General features: G+C 41.7%; 2 protein-coding genes across 3 annotated transcripts; both read right to left on the minus strand.

The window, feature by feature from the left end:
• Positions 1 to 861: 861 nt before the first annotated feature.
• Positions 862 to 9731, minus strand: tectb (tectorin beta). Its single transcript, XM_054800761.1, has 8 exons — positions 9653 to 9731; positions 6939 to 7129; positions 6171 to 6322; positions 5992 to 6064; positions 5736 to 5923; positions 3552 to 3714; positions 3384 to 3462; positions 862 to 935 (listed from the first exon to the last, which is right to left on the minus strand). The coding sequence occupies exons 1-8, from the start codon at positions 9729 to 9731 to the stop codon at positions 862 to 864; spliced, it is 999 nt and encodes a 332-aa protein (XP_054656736.1).
• Positions 9732 to 13873: 4142 nt separating this feature from the next.
• On the minus strand, positions 13874 to 14805 carry LOC129168460 (dickkopf-related protein 3-like). 2 transcript variants are annotated; one of them, XM_054753764.1, is made up of 4 exons: positions 14578 to 14805; positions 14337 to 14511; positions 14057 to 14258; positions 13874 to 13987 (listed from the first exon to the last, which is right to left on the minus strand). In XM_054753764.1, exons 1-4 carry the CDS (start codon positions 14731 to 14733, stop codon positions 13927 to 13929), a joined length of 594 nt encoding a protein of 197 aa, XP_054609739.1. In that variant the 5' UTR covers positions 14734 to 14805; the 3' UTR covers positions 13874 to 13926. The 2 variants fall into 2 exon arrangements, with proteins under 2 accessions (XP_054609739.1, XP_054609740.1); XM_054753765.1 differs by having other exon boundaries at positions 13922 to 14258.
• Positions 14806 to 15162: the final 357 nt, after the last annotated feature.

Consider the following 15162-nt stretch of genomic DNA (forward strand, 5'->3'; position numbering starts at 1 on the left):
TTTTTGACTTTATTCTCATAAAATGACAGCAGTTTTTCCAATTCTGCTGGGGGTTTTTTCTAACTTTTTCAACTCTCTTCATTTCATCTTCAAAACAAGTTTTCTTCTCGTAATTATGACGTTATCCCATAATATTTTGACTTTATTCTCTTAATGTTACAACTACTTCCGCAACCTCAATTTAAAAAAAATTACAACTTTATTTGTTGTTTTGCTTGTTTTTCACAATATTACAACTTTTTTTAAAAAAAGTCCTTTAATATTTGAATTTTATGCTACAAAAATAATATTATGACATTATTCTTGTCAAATTACGATTTTTTCTTGTTAGATTATACCTTTTTTCTCTTAATATTTTTACATCATTCTTGTAGAACTACTGCGGATTTTTCCTTTTTAATTTTCTTGTTAAGTTATATTTTTTGAGTGTGCTACGGCCCTGTGGCCCTGAGGCCACACTTTGGACACCTCTGATCTAGTTTAATAATTCCAACAGTCACTTTTATTGCAAATGTTGAGGAGAACGTCAAGATAGCAGGAGTGTTTGGAGGGGGAGGAGCGAGCCAGCAGGAGCAGAATCCAGGCTTTGAGTGTCACAAATAGACATTTTTATGGGCGTTTGTAATTATTAGCGCTAATAGCGGGAGTGTGCTGTATATGTATATTTCAATAGCCACAATGTGAAGGATTTTCAAGTCAGACGCCACATAATCCTAAATAAAAGCCACATGAACCAGTTTGCTGGGTTTGAGATCAGTTTTTATAGGTGCAATATGAATTAGTCAGTACATCATTGGTTCTTCTAAGCATAAGTAATCCCAAGTATGGACCGACCTGAGTCCTGGCCGTCTTCTAGAAACATCAGTTGAAGTATGTCGTTAGTGAATGACAACACGTGTTTATGAGGACGAGCAGCAGGATACGGGGAGATGCTCCTGCGGCGACAAACAAAATAAGAACTTACACAAACACAAAACACAGCTGGAGGAAATGACTCTCACTGTACACTTCATTAGGTACACCTGCACAACGCAATTAAAAACTACCAGTGCGAATCACAGTCATAATTGAACATGTTGTTAAATTGCTACCTCTCAAAAGTAAATATTATCTTTGCAAAGGAGTACAGGGGTCTCAAACTCAACTTACCTGGGGGCCAAAAAATATATACAACATAAAAATATATTTTTATGCTTGGAGTGTTTCCCAGTATGCCTTGCGGTTTTATAAAAAGTTGCTTAAGTTACATGTTTAAAGTTAAGGTACTTGTTGTTTATTATTCCCCATAGTGATAGCAGTGTGTTTACTTGTTACATGTTGTTCTGTCATCTTTCTGTTCACACGGTTTAACAGTTAGTGTTCTGCAGATGACAAGGGTTTCACAAAATATTGTCCTTGGGCGTGGGTTTGAGACCCCTGAACTGGAGGGTGTAGGTGTGTCTAATGGAATATTTATTCATATCTGCGTTGAGAGAGCTTTGGTTCATGATATCACTCATTTAAAATGTTTTACCTGTGACGTGTCCATAACTGGAGGATCCATTACCTGTTGAGCAAAGATATTTGATATTTTACATTTATATTAATAGCATGTGCCTTAGTAAAATGACATAAATGAAAGTTTAAAACTAATTTTAAAACATGACTTCAATAAAAGTGTAAAAAAAATATAAAAATACATGATAACAAAATGGCTTAATTAAAAGTGTAGAAAATAATAAAAAAAAATAAAAATAAAAATGATTTAAATAAAAGTGTAAAAAAAACAAATAATAAACAAAAAATACTTAAATAAAAGTGTAAAAAATAAAAAATAAAAATGAATTAAATGAAGGCATAAAAATTATTTAAAAACATTTTCCAAATGACTTAAACACAAGTGTAAAAACACAAAAAAATAGAAATTAAAAATGACTTAACTAAAAGTGTAAAAAATACAATAAATACAATTAAAAATGACTTAAATACAAGTGTGAAACATTTACAAAAAATTATAATGACTTAAATATAAGTGTAAAAATTAAAATAAATAAAGAAAATAGTTAAGTAAAGGCACAAATTTAAAATAAATGAACGCTTTAAAATGACTTAAATAAAAGGGTAAAAAATATTCTTAAATAAATAAAAACAAAATTGACTGAATGAATGAAATGAATTAAATAAATACTTAATGACCATTGGAAAACGTGGGTCACATGTTGAGACTATTTATTTATTCACAGAGACAATGCGTACACATAGACATTTCTATCAATATGCCAGAATTAGCCAAAAGGCTATTTTTCATCTGTAGTCCCTCGTCCTAATCCCACTTAGTAAAAGTATACATAAAATCTAATAATGAGAACACAATGAGCCAACAATCAACAACATCATACCAAGGCACAAACACACACGTGCCAGGATACCAACAACAGCAGTACCAGTCAGTCTGTAGTTAGGGTTGGCAGTTCTGATTGTCAATAGGCCATTTCTTTAACTGGATCTTGAATGTATGGTATGTCTTTTGATTTCTGATGGCGATGGGCGTGAGGTTCCACTCAGTGGGAGCTCGGATGAAAAAAGTTCTTTGTCCAAATACACTTTTTCTAAATGGAATAATGCAGTCTCCCCTCTTAGCGCCTCTAGTTCTGCAGTGAAGAGCAGGAGATGATATACCATAGATTTGATCATTTGACCATGTTTTCCCAGCTGAGTGGTTTATGTATGTGTAATATCGTACAATGGTGAGAAATGTATGGTTTCTTGTCCAAAAATGTGCGTTTGTGAAGTGACTGCAGGTGTTTGACAGGTTGCTGACCCACGACCACGTGGGTAAACAGTATGTGATATGTGAGAAGATCATTTTTGCTGCCTGTGTGGACATTTGATGGCGAATGTGTCTGAAGTTACGGAGATTAAATTTGATTCGATTAGAGACCATTTTTACTTGTGATTTAAATGACAGTTGTGTCAGTTATGACTCCTACAAACGATCTGCAGTCTTTCCCCTGAAACAAAAACATCTGGCTCGGCACTGGAGGTATTGTTGGACTTAATAAAGAACATTGCTACTGTTTTAGGCAGGATTGCTTCAACCAAGCTGTGATATTAACCATGGAGTTAGTATTCTTGTCTTCCATCTGTGAAATATTACTACCATGAGCGTAAATGACAGTGTCATCAGCATACATTTGTACAGAGACATCAACGCAAATGGATGGGACGTCATTAATGTAAAGTAAGAACAGCAGCGGTCCTAAATTTGATCCTTGAGGAAGACCATTGGACAGCCAGAGGGCTGAGAACCCCTGCCTTAAAATGTGTAATTGGATTCAAGTCTTCTTCAGCAACCATCTATTGCTCCTATTTTTATCATGTGTACTGTAGTGTATGTACTGTACCTTTAATGTAAAACTCAGCTGTTAGGACCCCGCCGCTTGGCTCCGCCTTCCATGCCAGTCTCCTGGCTGGACAGGGACTCTTTAAAGTAAGGAAACAAAGACGTAAAGAACAGGACGTGAGATATGCAACATGTCGTTCATCCCGTGCAAAGACGTTATAGTACTCACGGGCTGACAGACTAGCCGCTCGCTGTCACACATGTGGACCTCGCAGTGAAGCCACACGATGGACACCTTCTCCTGGCCCTGGAAGCGGAACGACTTGAACTTGAAGGTGGAGCGTCCTTCTTTGGCGTTCTCAAAGATAATGACCGAGTCGTCAGATGGACAGCTGTTGGGAGAGTTTTTTTGAGTTTTTTTACAAAACATAGAAGAACGCCTCCTGGACAGCATCTTGCAGGAAGCTTGACTGAAAACCTTTAGTTGAGAATTGCTCCAATTTTTCTTCCTCGCCACGTCACACCGCTGCATGGCCATTTGTTGCTAGGCAGAATTGGCAGGATCACAATACAGTCATCCCTCGCCACTTCGCGCTTTGACGTCCGCGGCTTCATTCTATCATGGTTTTTCAAAAATATATTCATGAATAAATCATGCTGTTTTGTAGTTGAATGGGGCCTATTATTAGTCAAAAATATTCATATTTAGGCAGATTTTTTCCTTTTTTCCCCCTAAATGAAGCATTTTCAAAAACAAAAATGTGTAAATAAAATAAAATACAAATACAAGGCATTCAGAAGATGCATTCAAAGATGTGATGATATGTAGTATTCTACACTGGTCACTAGGTGTCAGTAATGTTATACTGATCAGACAATAGCAAACAAAAACAACAAAAACCAAAAACAAACACCAGCAAGGAAGTCTCTCAATACATGTGTGAGTCTATATTATGCCTTATGTTATTTTCTCGGGCTGCACATTGGCCAAGTGTTTAGCATGTTGGCCACACAGTTAGGAAATCTAAAAGATCTGGGTTCGATTCTCCGTTGGGCATCTCCGTGTGGAGTTTGCATGTTCTCCCCGTGCATGCGTGGGTTTTCTCCGGGTACTCCAGTTTCCTCCCACATTCCAACAACTTGCATGTTAGGTCAATTGGCAACTCTAAGTTTTCCATAGGTATGAATGTGAGTGTTGTTTGTCTATACAGTATGTGCCCTGCGATTGACTGGCGACCGGTCCAGGTCAGCTGGGATAGGCTCCAGCCTACCTGCGACCCTAGTGAGGATAAGCGGCATAGAAGATGGATGGTTATTATTTTCTCTTATTATGTCTACTATATTGGGTAATGGGAGTGTAAAGGTGACTATAGGGGTGTTATTTCATGTCCAGAGGGCTCTAATAGAACCTTGCTTAGAAGGTCGTAAACAGGTTTTCTTTGCTCTAACAAAAAAAATATTACATTTATAAATAAGGAATGTTACTTGGTGGAAATTCACTTATCACAGTCAATTAACAACAACAACAGTCAACAACAAACGAGGGACTACCGTAGAGTGGAACCTCGGTTTTTGTCATGAATCTGTTCTGAGATGTACAAAAATCATACTGATTTTTACCAGAAATAATGCAACTCCAATTAATCTGTTGCAGACCTCCAAAAATATGAACACACATTAACATTCATTTTACAGAGACTAGTAATAATTGTCTGCAACCCTAGTGAGGACAAGAGGTATAGAAAATGAATGAATAATTATTTCTACTGTATTATAGTTGTATGTGCAGGAAACAAAGCAAAAAGCCTTTTTGTCTAACACGCAGTGCGCTTGAACCGCTCATCAGTGCATGGCGCACAGTGCTTATTAGAGCCAAGGAGACAGATATAGAGTTGTTCATCGCTCTGTGTGCGTTCTATGAACAAATTAACCACACACACACACACACACACACACACATATAATAATGATTAAAGGTTTCCCGGGCCAGAATCTGTCTATGGTATCCCAACTCTGAAAGAACCACAATCCATGCTTTGGTTGGGCACTCGATTCTGCGGAATGATACGCAGGGAAATGAACTAGTTTGTTTGGCACACTTTTGTTTTGGCCGAACTATAACTGAGACTTTTTGATAATCATTTTTGCCCATAACTGATTCCTACGAAACCCGGGGCACACAAAAACTGAGGTACTGCTCTGTATAAGAAAAATCTGGTGTACAAAAAGCCCTCTGCCCCACACACCCCCACACACACACAGCTGAGAAAGGACAGGGAGAGTCGACAGGACTACGGTCAAAGTCATACACACTAATGAAATCACTGAAGGAACCAAATCACCATCTACTGGATCTTCCCATCACGCCACTTCGACAAAGACTGTTTGCATTTAAAGAGCGTGGCAAAGGTACCTGTTGATGATGAGGCTCCACCTCTTCCTGTCTGTGGAGTAAGGTGTGGGTGTGGCCCAGCAGCTGGTGATGACCACTTTGAACCTGCTGCTGAGCCCTTTGGCCTCGACACCGATGAAGACGTCCGAGCCAATCTCGGAGGTATCGATCACGTACGGTGCCTCTTTGGCGTACAAGAACTTGGCATTCTGGAGAACACATTCATTTCACGTCTGACCTTTGCCCGCCAGCATAACGAGCGCGTGGCACCACTCACCGTGAACACGCCCAGAGACAACTGTGACATAAAAGTGCCCGAGGTGCCGTTGTTGACGTACACGGTGGCCACTCTGGAAAAAGCAGATGGTTGAGTCCAAACACTGCGAGTCTTTGTGTGAGCGTCTTCTCTGCGCGTAACGTGCAGGCGGCGGCGACAGCGAACGGATGGGAGCTTACCTCTGGCTGAAGACGGCGTTGTTGACCAGGTAAGACGCTCGGTACACACAGCTGAAGGTGTAGTTGACTGGCTGGTTTCGGAGTGTCAGCGACGTATCGTTGGACACCACCGAGTTGTAGAAGACGTACTTGGCGTCTTTGCCTGGAATATACTGTCAAGGGTGACACAGCTATATCATGGAGAGACCAGGTGTGTCATTTAAAAAGTGGGCAAGTTACCAAAATATACCTCCTGGGATACCAAGCACAATGATTGGGTACCTAAAGAGTTGGAGCTAGACATTGAGCAACGTGCTGATTGGTAGACAGAGAATGGTCAGACTTGGGGCCCAAAATAGCCCCCAGGCTACACTTTGGACACCCCTAGCCTAGATGAATGCAACATGACTTTAGTTCCCAGGGTCTCGTCTTCAAGGAAGGCTATGCTTGCTGACTGGCAGGTCAAACTGGGTCAACTACCCCACCCCTGCCCCCCGCCTGCCCCACCATGATGTTGTAATGGTGGGCGGCTGATTTTGGCCAGCAATCCATAAGTCACACTGGCGTCACACAGCGATGGTCTGACTGTGTGTGGGGCCGAGATATTTGGCTCTTTGAAGGAAAAATTGCACAACTTTTGGAGTGTTTCTCAAAGCGGAATGTCACTCTGGACCCCGGAGACCTCCGTCAAAGCCTAATAATAATAATAATCATTGTATACATGCGTTACATGTTTTGTACCATGGACGCGCCCCTGACCCCATCCGCCCCTCTCCCACCTCACCTCACCTCAGACTGGGTGCCGCAGTAGGAGTGGTTCCTGGGCGTCAGGTCGGGGATGATGAAGCGGTAGTAGCCCGAGCTGTGCACGCCGGTGGAGCAGACGCCTCCCAGGGACAGCTGCTCCAACTCCCAGCCGTACGGACACTCTGGCACGTTGGCGATGATGGCGTTTGGGAAACACGAAACCATGACGTAATCTGAGACGCCACACAAATGACAATATTTGACATTTTCTTTCCTGGCACTCCAGTCCTGTAGGTAGCAGTCATGTGAGTGTCACTGATAAATGGTATTGGTCACCGCTAGAGTTGGGTATATCCGATATACATTATCCAATAACGGTGCCAAATCGGTACTTTTGAAAGAGTGCCTGAACCGGTACTTAAATATATAGCTATATACAGATTACAGTTGTCCCTCGCAATATTGCAGTTCGATTATCACGCTTTCAGAAATTAATTAATTAACAAACGATTGCAGTTTTGTGGTAGGCTATGGTCTATTATTAATCAGAACAAATACAAGTGATGTATTACTGACATAATATTGTGGTCTCCAGGCAGCAGCAATGACACAAAACATTGACACATTAGCTTACATCACATTACCTTAACACTGCATGAAGTCAGCCATGGCATGTCTCACATGATAGAGTGAAAAAAGTTCTCCTCCCATCCAGTGTGGAAGTGGTAAGTTTTTGTCTTCTTAAGTTTAGAAGAAATAAATTTAAGGCTATCTGGTTATCTCGCTAACTTGCGAGCATGTTAGCCAGCAGCCGTCTCGAGCCCCTGCAGCAAAAGAGTTGCAATGTGGTGTAAACAATGAATAACAGGAATGTAAAGGTGACTATAGGGGTGTTATTTCATGTCTACAGGGCTCGAATAATGTTTAAAAAACACATTTAATAAGTCATAAACATGTTTTCTATGCTCTAACTACAAAAATGTTAGATTTTATTATATATTAATATTTACGAACATTCAGCGCTCTGTCCATCCATTTTCTATGCCACTTATCCTCACTAGGGTTGCTGAACATTGACTCCTATGTCGCGGAAATGAATTACTAAATATTATTACTACATATAAAAAAACTGTACAGTAGTACCTCGCATAACATAAACCTCCTTTTACATAAATTCCACTGAACGTAAAGAATTTATGTAAAGTTTTTGCATCGTATTACGGAACTTTATTAATACTCCGGTGCAAGTTCAGACTAACAGAGTACACTTGGTGACGCCTTCTGACGCTTCACGCTCTCATTGGCTGATTATCGGGGCACCGCCTACGCTCTCATCTCATTGGCTGATTATCAGGGCACTGCCTACACTCTCATCTCATTGGCTGACTTATACAGCACGTACGTGAGTTTGTGTGAGAGACAGGCTTGTCGCTTCAACCTCCTTCCTCTTCGTAGTCGCCCTTAAACTAACTTAAACAATTAAGTTAAGTTACAAATTAAAATTTTGCACACAGCATTATCTTGTAGTGCGTGTGTGTTTGTCTCTGAGACCAGCTGACCCTTAGACTCTTTGAGTCGCGTTTCGACTCAGGCTAGTCCTCCTCCTCCTCCTCCTTCCTGCCTCCACTTGTGTGCTCCTGATCAAGACATCTCGTGAACGGTAGGATTGTTTTTCTTTTTCAGTTTTATTCATTTACAGTAATGTTATTTATTACCTTATTTTATATTGGAATGTTACTCTACTATGTTTTGCTAACGTTTTCTTATATTTTCCCACCATATTTGGTGGACTTATTTGGTGGAATATTTTGAAGGCCCAAAGGGGTGAGTTTGGGAAGATCTTGGAACGGATTAGGCTATTTACATGTATTTTACGCTCCGTATAACATAAAAACCCTACAACATAAAGGTTCTCGGAACGGATGATTTACTTTGTAGGGGCGTCTACTGTATGTCCAAAAACAATGCCTTTTTTAGACATATTTACAGAATTTGGTGACGTGCGAGTTGAACAGGATCGTCATTTAAATCCTTAAAAAATAAAATGATAACGTAATTAATTCACCAATATGAAACACAATCCAAATGCAAGTGCCAAAATTATAAAATGTATAGTAACTATTAACAGAGGTGCCTGTGGGGGGTGGGGTTCTGACAATTCCAAGGGCCTCAAAAACTGGGGCCCCAACAAAATAGAGATCTGGCAACAACAGCTGCCCGGGGGTCCATTGTGATTTTTTTTTTCTTATAATTTTGGTAATTATATCAAATTTCACATCCAGTGTCAAAATGTTCATCTCATGTTCAGCTCATTCAGGTCATGTAGAGTGTCTATCAGTACTTTTACCAAAATTACCACATTTTCTATAATTCAGTATTTCCTGTGACATTTTTGATATTGAAAACAAATGGACAGTTTGAGTGTGGAATGGTGGAAAGTGGAAAGTCAGAGCAGCCGTCTCCCAACCTGATGGTTGCTGGTTCGATCGATCCTCGTCGGTGAATAGATTTCACGTTTGTCCATTTCAGTTCAGCTTCAGCATTCACACGTTATGTCTACTGCAATTTCATCATGGAGTAACCAATATGGCAGCTTACATTGGCTGCTGGTCCTAAGCACTTTTCTTTCTTTTCTTGTTAAAAAAAATCTTTGTCTATCTAGATCTGGTCCAGATTGTGCATTTGGAAGCCATAAAAATGGAAAATCCCAGTGAACATGTTCAAGTCTTGTTTGGAAGACAACAAGTGCTTCTTACCTGCTTTTTGGGGAACGCAGGCCAAAGTGACAGGAAGCAGCATGAAGAGTAGCGTGGCGGTTGCAGCAATGGCGGTCATGTTGCGACGCTGCAGAGGCTTGAAAAACTGCTCACCTGTGTTTTGTCAGAGGACCCTCACGGCAAACATCTTCATCTTTTTATACGGAGGCGGGTTCCCAGCCCGAGAGCTCCATTGTGGACCGGCTGACAAAAGCCCTCTGTGCTGCTCTGACATTGACTTTCAAATGACTAGCATCTCACGGGACTCCCGCTCCTTTTGGAGAGATGGACTTGGTGGAAATGCGCCACTTTTCCCACCTGAAAGTGCAGACAGGACAAGGTTCTTGAACATCATGTGACATTCAAAAACTGCTTTCATCCAACTCAAATGTTCATTTAGTTCCATAGCATGACTTCTTTGAAACCAAAGTGCAGCCCCGGTGCCACTTTCGACCCACAGGTCAGTTTTATTGGCCCTCAGCATATTCTAAAAATTAAATTAATTCATTATTAGCAGTCTTGGAATTATTGAGGTTATGGTTTTCCAGTAACGGGTAATCTGTTTAATCACTATTTCAAATGGTACAACTTCGAGCATCGATGGAAACCGGGATTGTTAATTTTTTTTAATTCCAATTTCTCATTTCAATGATCGACCAGCCCAGCAAACAGATAAAACAGTCGTCATTCCAACGAAGAAGAAGGCAGCGAACGCCAACGAAGGAATGCCATCATATCGTACTCCCGGAGCACCCCCGACAGGACACCGCGAGGGACGCGGTCGAATGCATTTTCCAAGTCCACCAAGCACATGTAGACCCGTTGGGCAAACTCCCAAGTGTCCACGCAAGGGTGTAGAGCTGCTCCAGTGTTTTGTGACCGGCACCAAAACCACATTGCACCTCCTGGAATAGACTTTCCCAGGGAGGTTGAGGAGTGAGATCCTCCTATAGTTGGAACACACCCTCCGGTCACCCTTCTTGAAAAGGGGGACCACCACCCCAGTCTGCCAATCCAGAGGTACTGTTCCCCACTTCCACGCAATGTTGAAGAGACATGTCAGCCAAGACAGTCCCTCAACATCCAGACTTATTTTTCACGAGTAAAATGCAGGAAATATGGTGTTTTTCCTAAAAATGAATGATAGGGCCCGACCAATTGATCGACCATCCAATTAAGGCCATTAGAGAATAATGGTAACCAATAATGTTTTTGCACTACGGTAACCTCTTGTTTATAGCAGTTAATTGGTTCCAGACCCGACCATGATAAGTGAATTTCCGCCAAGTAGGGTTTCTTATTGAAAGTAGTCAGAGCATACAGTAGAAAACCTGTTTACTACCTTCTAAATACGCTTTATTAGAGCCCACTAGACATGAAATAACACCTCCCACAGTGCACATTCATACCTTACTTGCATATTTTTGGAATGTGGGAGGAAACCCGAGTACCCACAGAAAATCCATGCATGGGGGGAACATCCAAACTCCTCACAATCAAAGATTTGAACTTGGATCTCCTGACTGTGTGGCCAACATGCTAACCAAAACAATCCCTTGTTTATGGTGGTTAACATGTTCCAGAAGTAGGATTGCTTATTTGTAAATGGAATATGTTTGTAGTTAGACCACCGATACCTGTTTATGACCTTCTAAATGCAGTTTTTAACATAATTACAGCCCTCTAGACATGAAAAAACACCCATAGAGTCACCTTTACACTCCTATTACTCAATAGGAGTAATTATGTAGACATAATAATAGAGAATAAGACATTATATAGAGTCATTCATGTTAGCATTGGGAGAGTTCCTTGTTGTTCTTTTTAACTTTCTGTTGTGCATAGTATTTCCTGCGGTGGCTATTGTCTCATCAATGAAACATTCCAGACACCTGGTCATCAGTTTAAAATACTACATATCATCACAACATATGTGTCTTCTGAATGCCTTATATTTGTATTTTACTTCATTTAGCATTTTTATGCTTGAAAATGCTTCATTTAGGGAAAAAATATGTAAAATGTGCTTAAATATTTTTACAAATAATAGGCCATGTTCAACCACAAAACAGCATGATTTATTAACTGTATATTTTTGAAATACCATAAAAATCCGCGAAATTCAAAGCGCGACGTGGCCAGGGCTAACGATATAGCCTACCTCTGTTCGATTGGCAATAAGAAGAACTGTGGCACTGAGGGGGCAAGTGAAAGTAACTTTATTGTGACCTGAGCACATCAACATTCCAACACCATATATGTATCTCCAACTCCAAACAAACACGTCTCTTGTCTCTTGCAACGACACGCCCTCATTGTCACTAGACCAGGGGTCGGCAACCCGCGCCTCCGGAGCCGCATGTGACTCTTCAGCCTCCTTGTTGCGGCTCAGTGATTTTTTTTTTTAGCACCGAAGCAGGGGAAATGCACATTTTTGAAAGAATTTGAAATATCCGACTCAACCCAAGTCCGTGAATGCATCTGGACAGCGTTCCGACTGCTGATTGGATGAGCAAGGGAAGTGGAGGTAGGCTAGTGTATGCAGTGAGTCTCACTGGAGAGAAAAAAGTCGATAGAGTTTGGCGTTAAGTCTGAAGCAAGTTACTGCACAGTAAAATAAAACCATGGAATTTACGAGAGCATAGCTTGTGACTGCTGTGAGGCGTGGCAGAACAATACAATTTTTCACTTTTACGTCTCCAAATACCAGTCCCTACATTTGTCGCCAGTCGCTTTTGGGAAAATAAGTCACCAAGAAGGCTTTGCAAATTCGCCAGATTTAGCGAGAAAATGGCGAGGTTGGCAACACTTGGTTGCACATGAGATCGTAAGGAGGGGGGAAGCCGTTCACAGATGGGGAATACATGAAAGAATGCAAAATGGCTCTCTTGATGGCTAGACAGACCGCGAAATGCATTCATGGACACTCCAAACATCACAACAGCGTCTTTATTATGTGTGTATGTGTGGTCTAAATAAACAGAAATGCAAAGAAAAACAATAAGTGGATATTCTAATCACTCACTTTGTAACTCTTAATGCGGAAGTACAATTTGCTGCATTTAAGTATGATCGGAAATCCCCGAAAATTCCCTCAAAACATGTGAATTCAACTTAAATGATGTGGTGTCTTTGAACGCGACTCCTCATTGCTCATAATAGCACAGTTAAAATCTGATTCTAATGCAGTATTCTGCTATTAAAAGAAGAAATATATTTACTCTCTTAACTTGATTTAAATTTTCAGTTAATTTGACGCTGTTAATACATACAAATATATATAATCCTGCCCTGTCATTTGTCTTTCTTTCAATAAAATACAGTAAAAATTGGGCATATTTCAGACACAGTGTGACATGGTGGTTAATCATGATTCATTAATTTGACAACCCTGATTAATCCGATGAAACATTTTAATCATTTGACAGCCCTAATAAAAATGTGTTGTTTGTTCAAATGTTTGGCTTTCTGGAATGGATCAATTGGACTTTGGAAAAAATGGATTTAGTTAGCATCCATTTTGGTTAGCGTTGGACCTTCTGGAACGAATGAATGACTCTATTATGTTTATGCAGGAATCATTCTGTTACTAATTGAAATACTTTTAAGGAAAGTAACTAATAACTATAACTATTAGTTGTTAAAGGTAATTTGCCCCAAACTGACTACATACTGAGTTATGTTGTTAGATATTACACTAGTCGTCTATAACACAAATCTAAGATGTTTTGTTCAGCTAGCTTAGCATACATTGACATACATTGGGTTGGTTTTAGCATCTTTAATGTACAAATTGTAAAGATTTTGTCACATGAGGGTCAAAATGTTAGAAAAAAGCTGAATAATGAGTATTTCACTGAAACTGAGCAGAGACAGAGAATGAAATTCCTCTGAGCGCGTAACAAACCCAGGAAAAGAGAGTGGATGCTGAATGCAAAGTGCGCCTGATTAGCATGAGAAGGAGGCCCAGATAGCATCTAACGTCAGCTCACGTTGCAGCAACAAGCAGCTTTTATTTAACAAACCGCCCGCTGTCGCATAAACATGTCAGCAGCTGACCGAGTGCATCCAAAAGTTGAAAAAAGCTTGAGTTCCAAACAGGAGCCAAGGCATTTTTATTGCTTCTATTACTATAAAAACAGTCACTGTAGTGCTTTAGGTCAAATATACAACACCATAAAAATATACAAACATAGAAAACAACACTTTAGCATGATTTGATACAATCCTGTACAGTATAATTCATAATAAATAGCTTTATGTTGAGGTTGGGGTTAGCTTTTGGGCACCTGGCACGTCCAGCTGGTGCGGTCCACCTGGTAAATAAAGTCCCTCCTGAAACAGAAAAAAACAAGTTGCAGACATTTTAAATGAAAACAGAGTACAGCACAGTGCAATTCTCACTCTCTCCTGCGTGGGGCGCTGTTCTCCCGACACAGCAGCCCCTCGTCGCACGGGCAAATCTGGTTGATGCTGAACGCCAAGCCCCCGTCGGGCACATAGCAGCTCTCGCCGCGCACCAGCCGCCGCTTGCACACGTGCTCGCCATGGTGGCGGGCACAGCACATGGACGCCCCGCAGTCCCTGTTCGCCTTGCAACGGGCACCTGGGAACACAACACGGGTGGTGAGCTCAGCAGTCAGCACGCAGAAACTTCTGGCGACGGACATGTCGGGACGCTCACCTTCCTGTCCGTTGGGAATGCTGCGGTGGCACTTCCCGAACATGCAGCTGAGGCCGCGAACGCACTGCGCGTCTCTGCGACAGTAATGACCTTCCCCGCGGAGGGGCACGCACAGGCCAAAATGGCGGTCGCAGGAGAAGCCCCGTCCGCAGACCCTGTCGTGTTCGCACGCTGCCTGCAGACGACAGCCGGAAGTGTTAAAGACTTTTCAAGAAGGACTTCTAAAAAGTGCTTGGCTTACCGTGGTGGCCCTGGCAGCGGGGGCACCCTCCCTGAGTGCCATCACCCCCTCTTTGGGCGGACTGTGGGGCATGTTGAGCATCCAGGCCCAGATATGACCCTCGGCCCAGGAGGAGAAGCACACGCACAGACTCGCCATCCACAGACTCCACAGCATGGCGGCGCTTGTAAACGGCGACAAATCAAGCGAGGTCACGGCGACACGAGAGACGAGGCGCTGCTTTATGGCTTGTGGTTTCTCGTCCGACGCAGCTGGAAAATCCAAGTGTCAGTGACAGTGGACGGCTCCTCTTCCACTTTTATAAGGCACAGGCCCCCCCCCAAACCAAACCCTCCGCCCCCCCACTGGGCTGTTTGTTCAAGCACCCGGGGAGGAGGAGGAGACAATTAGTTGTTAATGGATTAGTTAAGACGCATAGGTCACCGCCCACAGCAAGGAGAGTGTCAACATCACCCATCATAGCCCTGGGGGGGTTGGAGGGGAGGGGGCTAAATGGACGTGAGTGCCACCTACAGTAGCCTATGTGTGCTTTTCCTCCACTGGAGGTGATGTCGTTGACAAAAAGCTGAGGTCGTCACGTTTCCA

The sequence above is a fragment of the Dunckerocampus dactyliophorus genome, chromosome 15 (genome assembly GCF_027744805.1).
Source record: "Dunckerocampus dactyliophorus isolate RoL2022-P2 chromosome 15, RoL_Ddac_1.1, whole genome shotgun sequence".
Taxonomy (NCBI): domain Eukaryota; kingdom Metazoa; phylum Chordata; class Actinopteri; order Syngnathiformes; family Syngnathidae; genus Dunckerocampus; species Dunckerocampus dactyliophorus.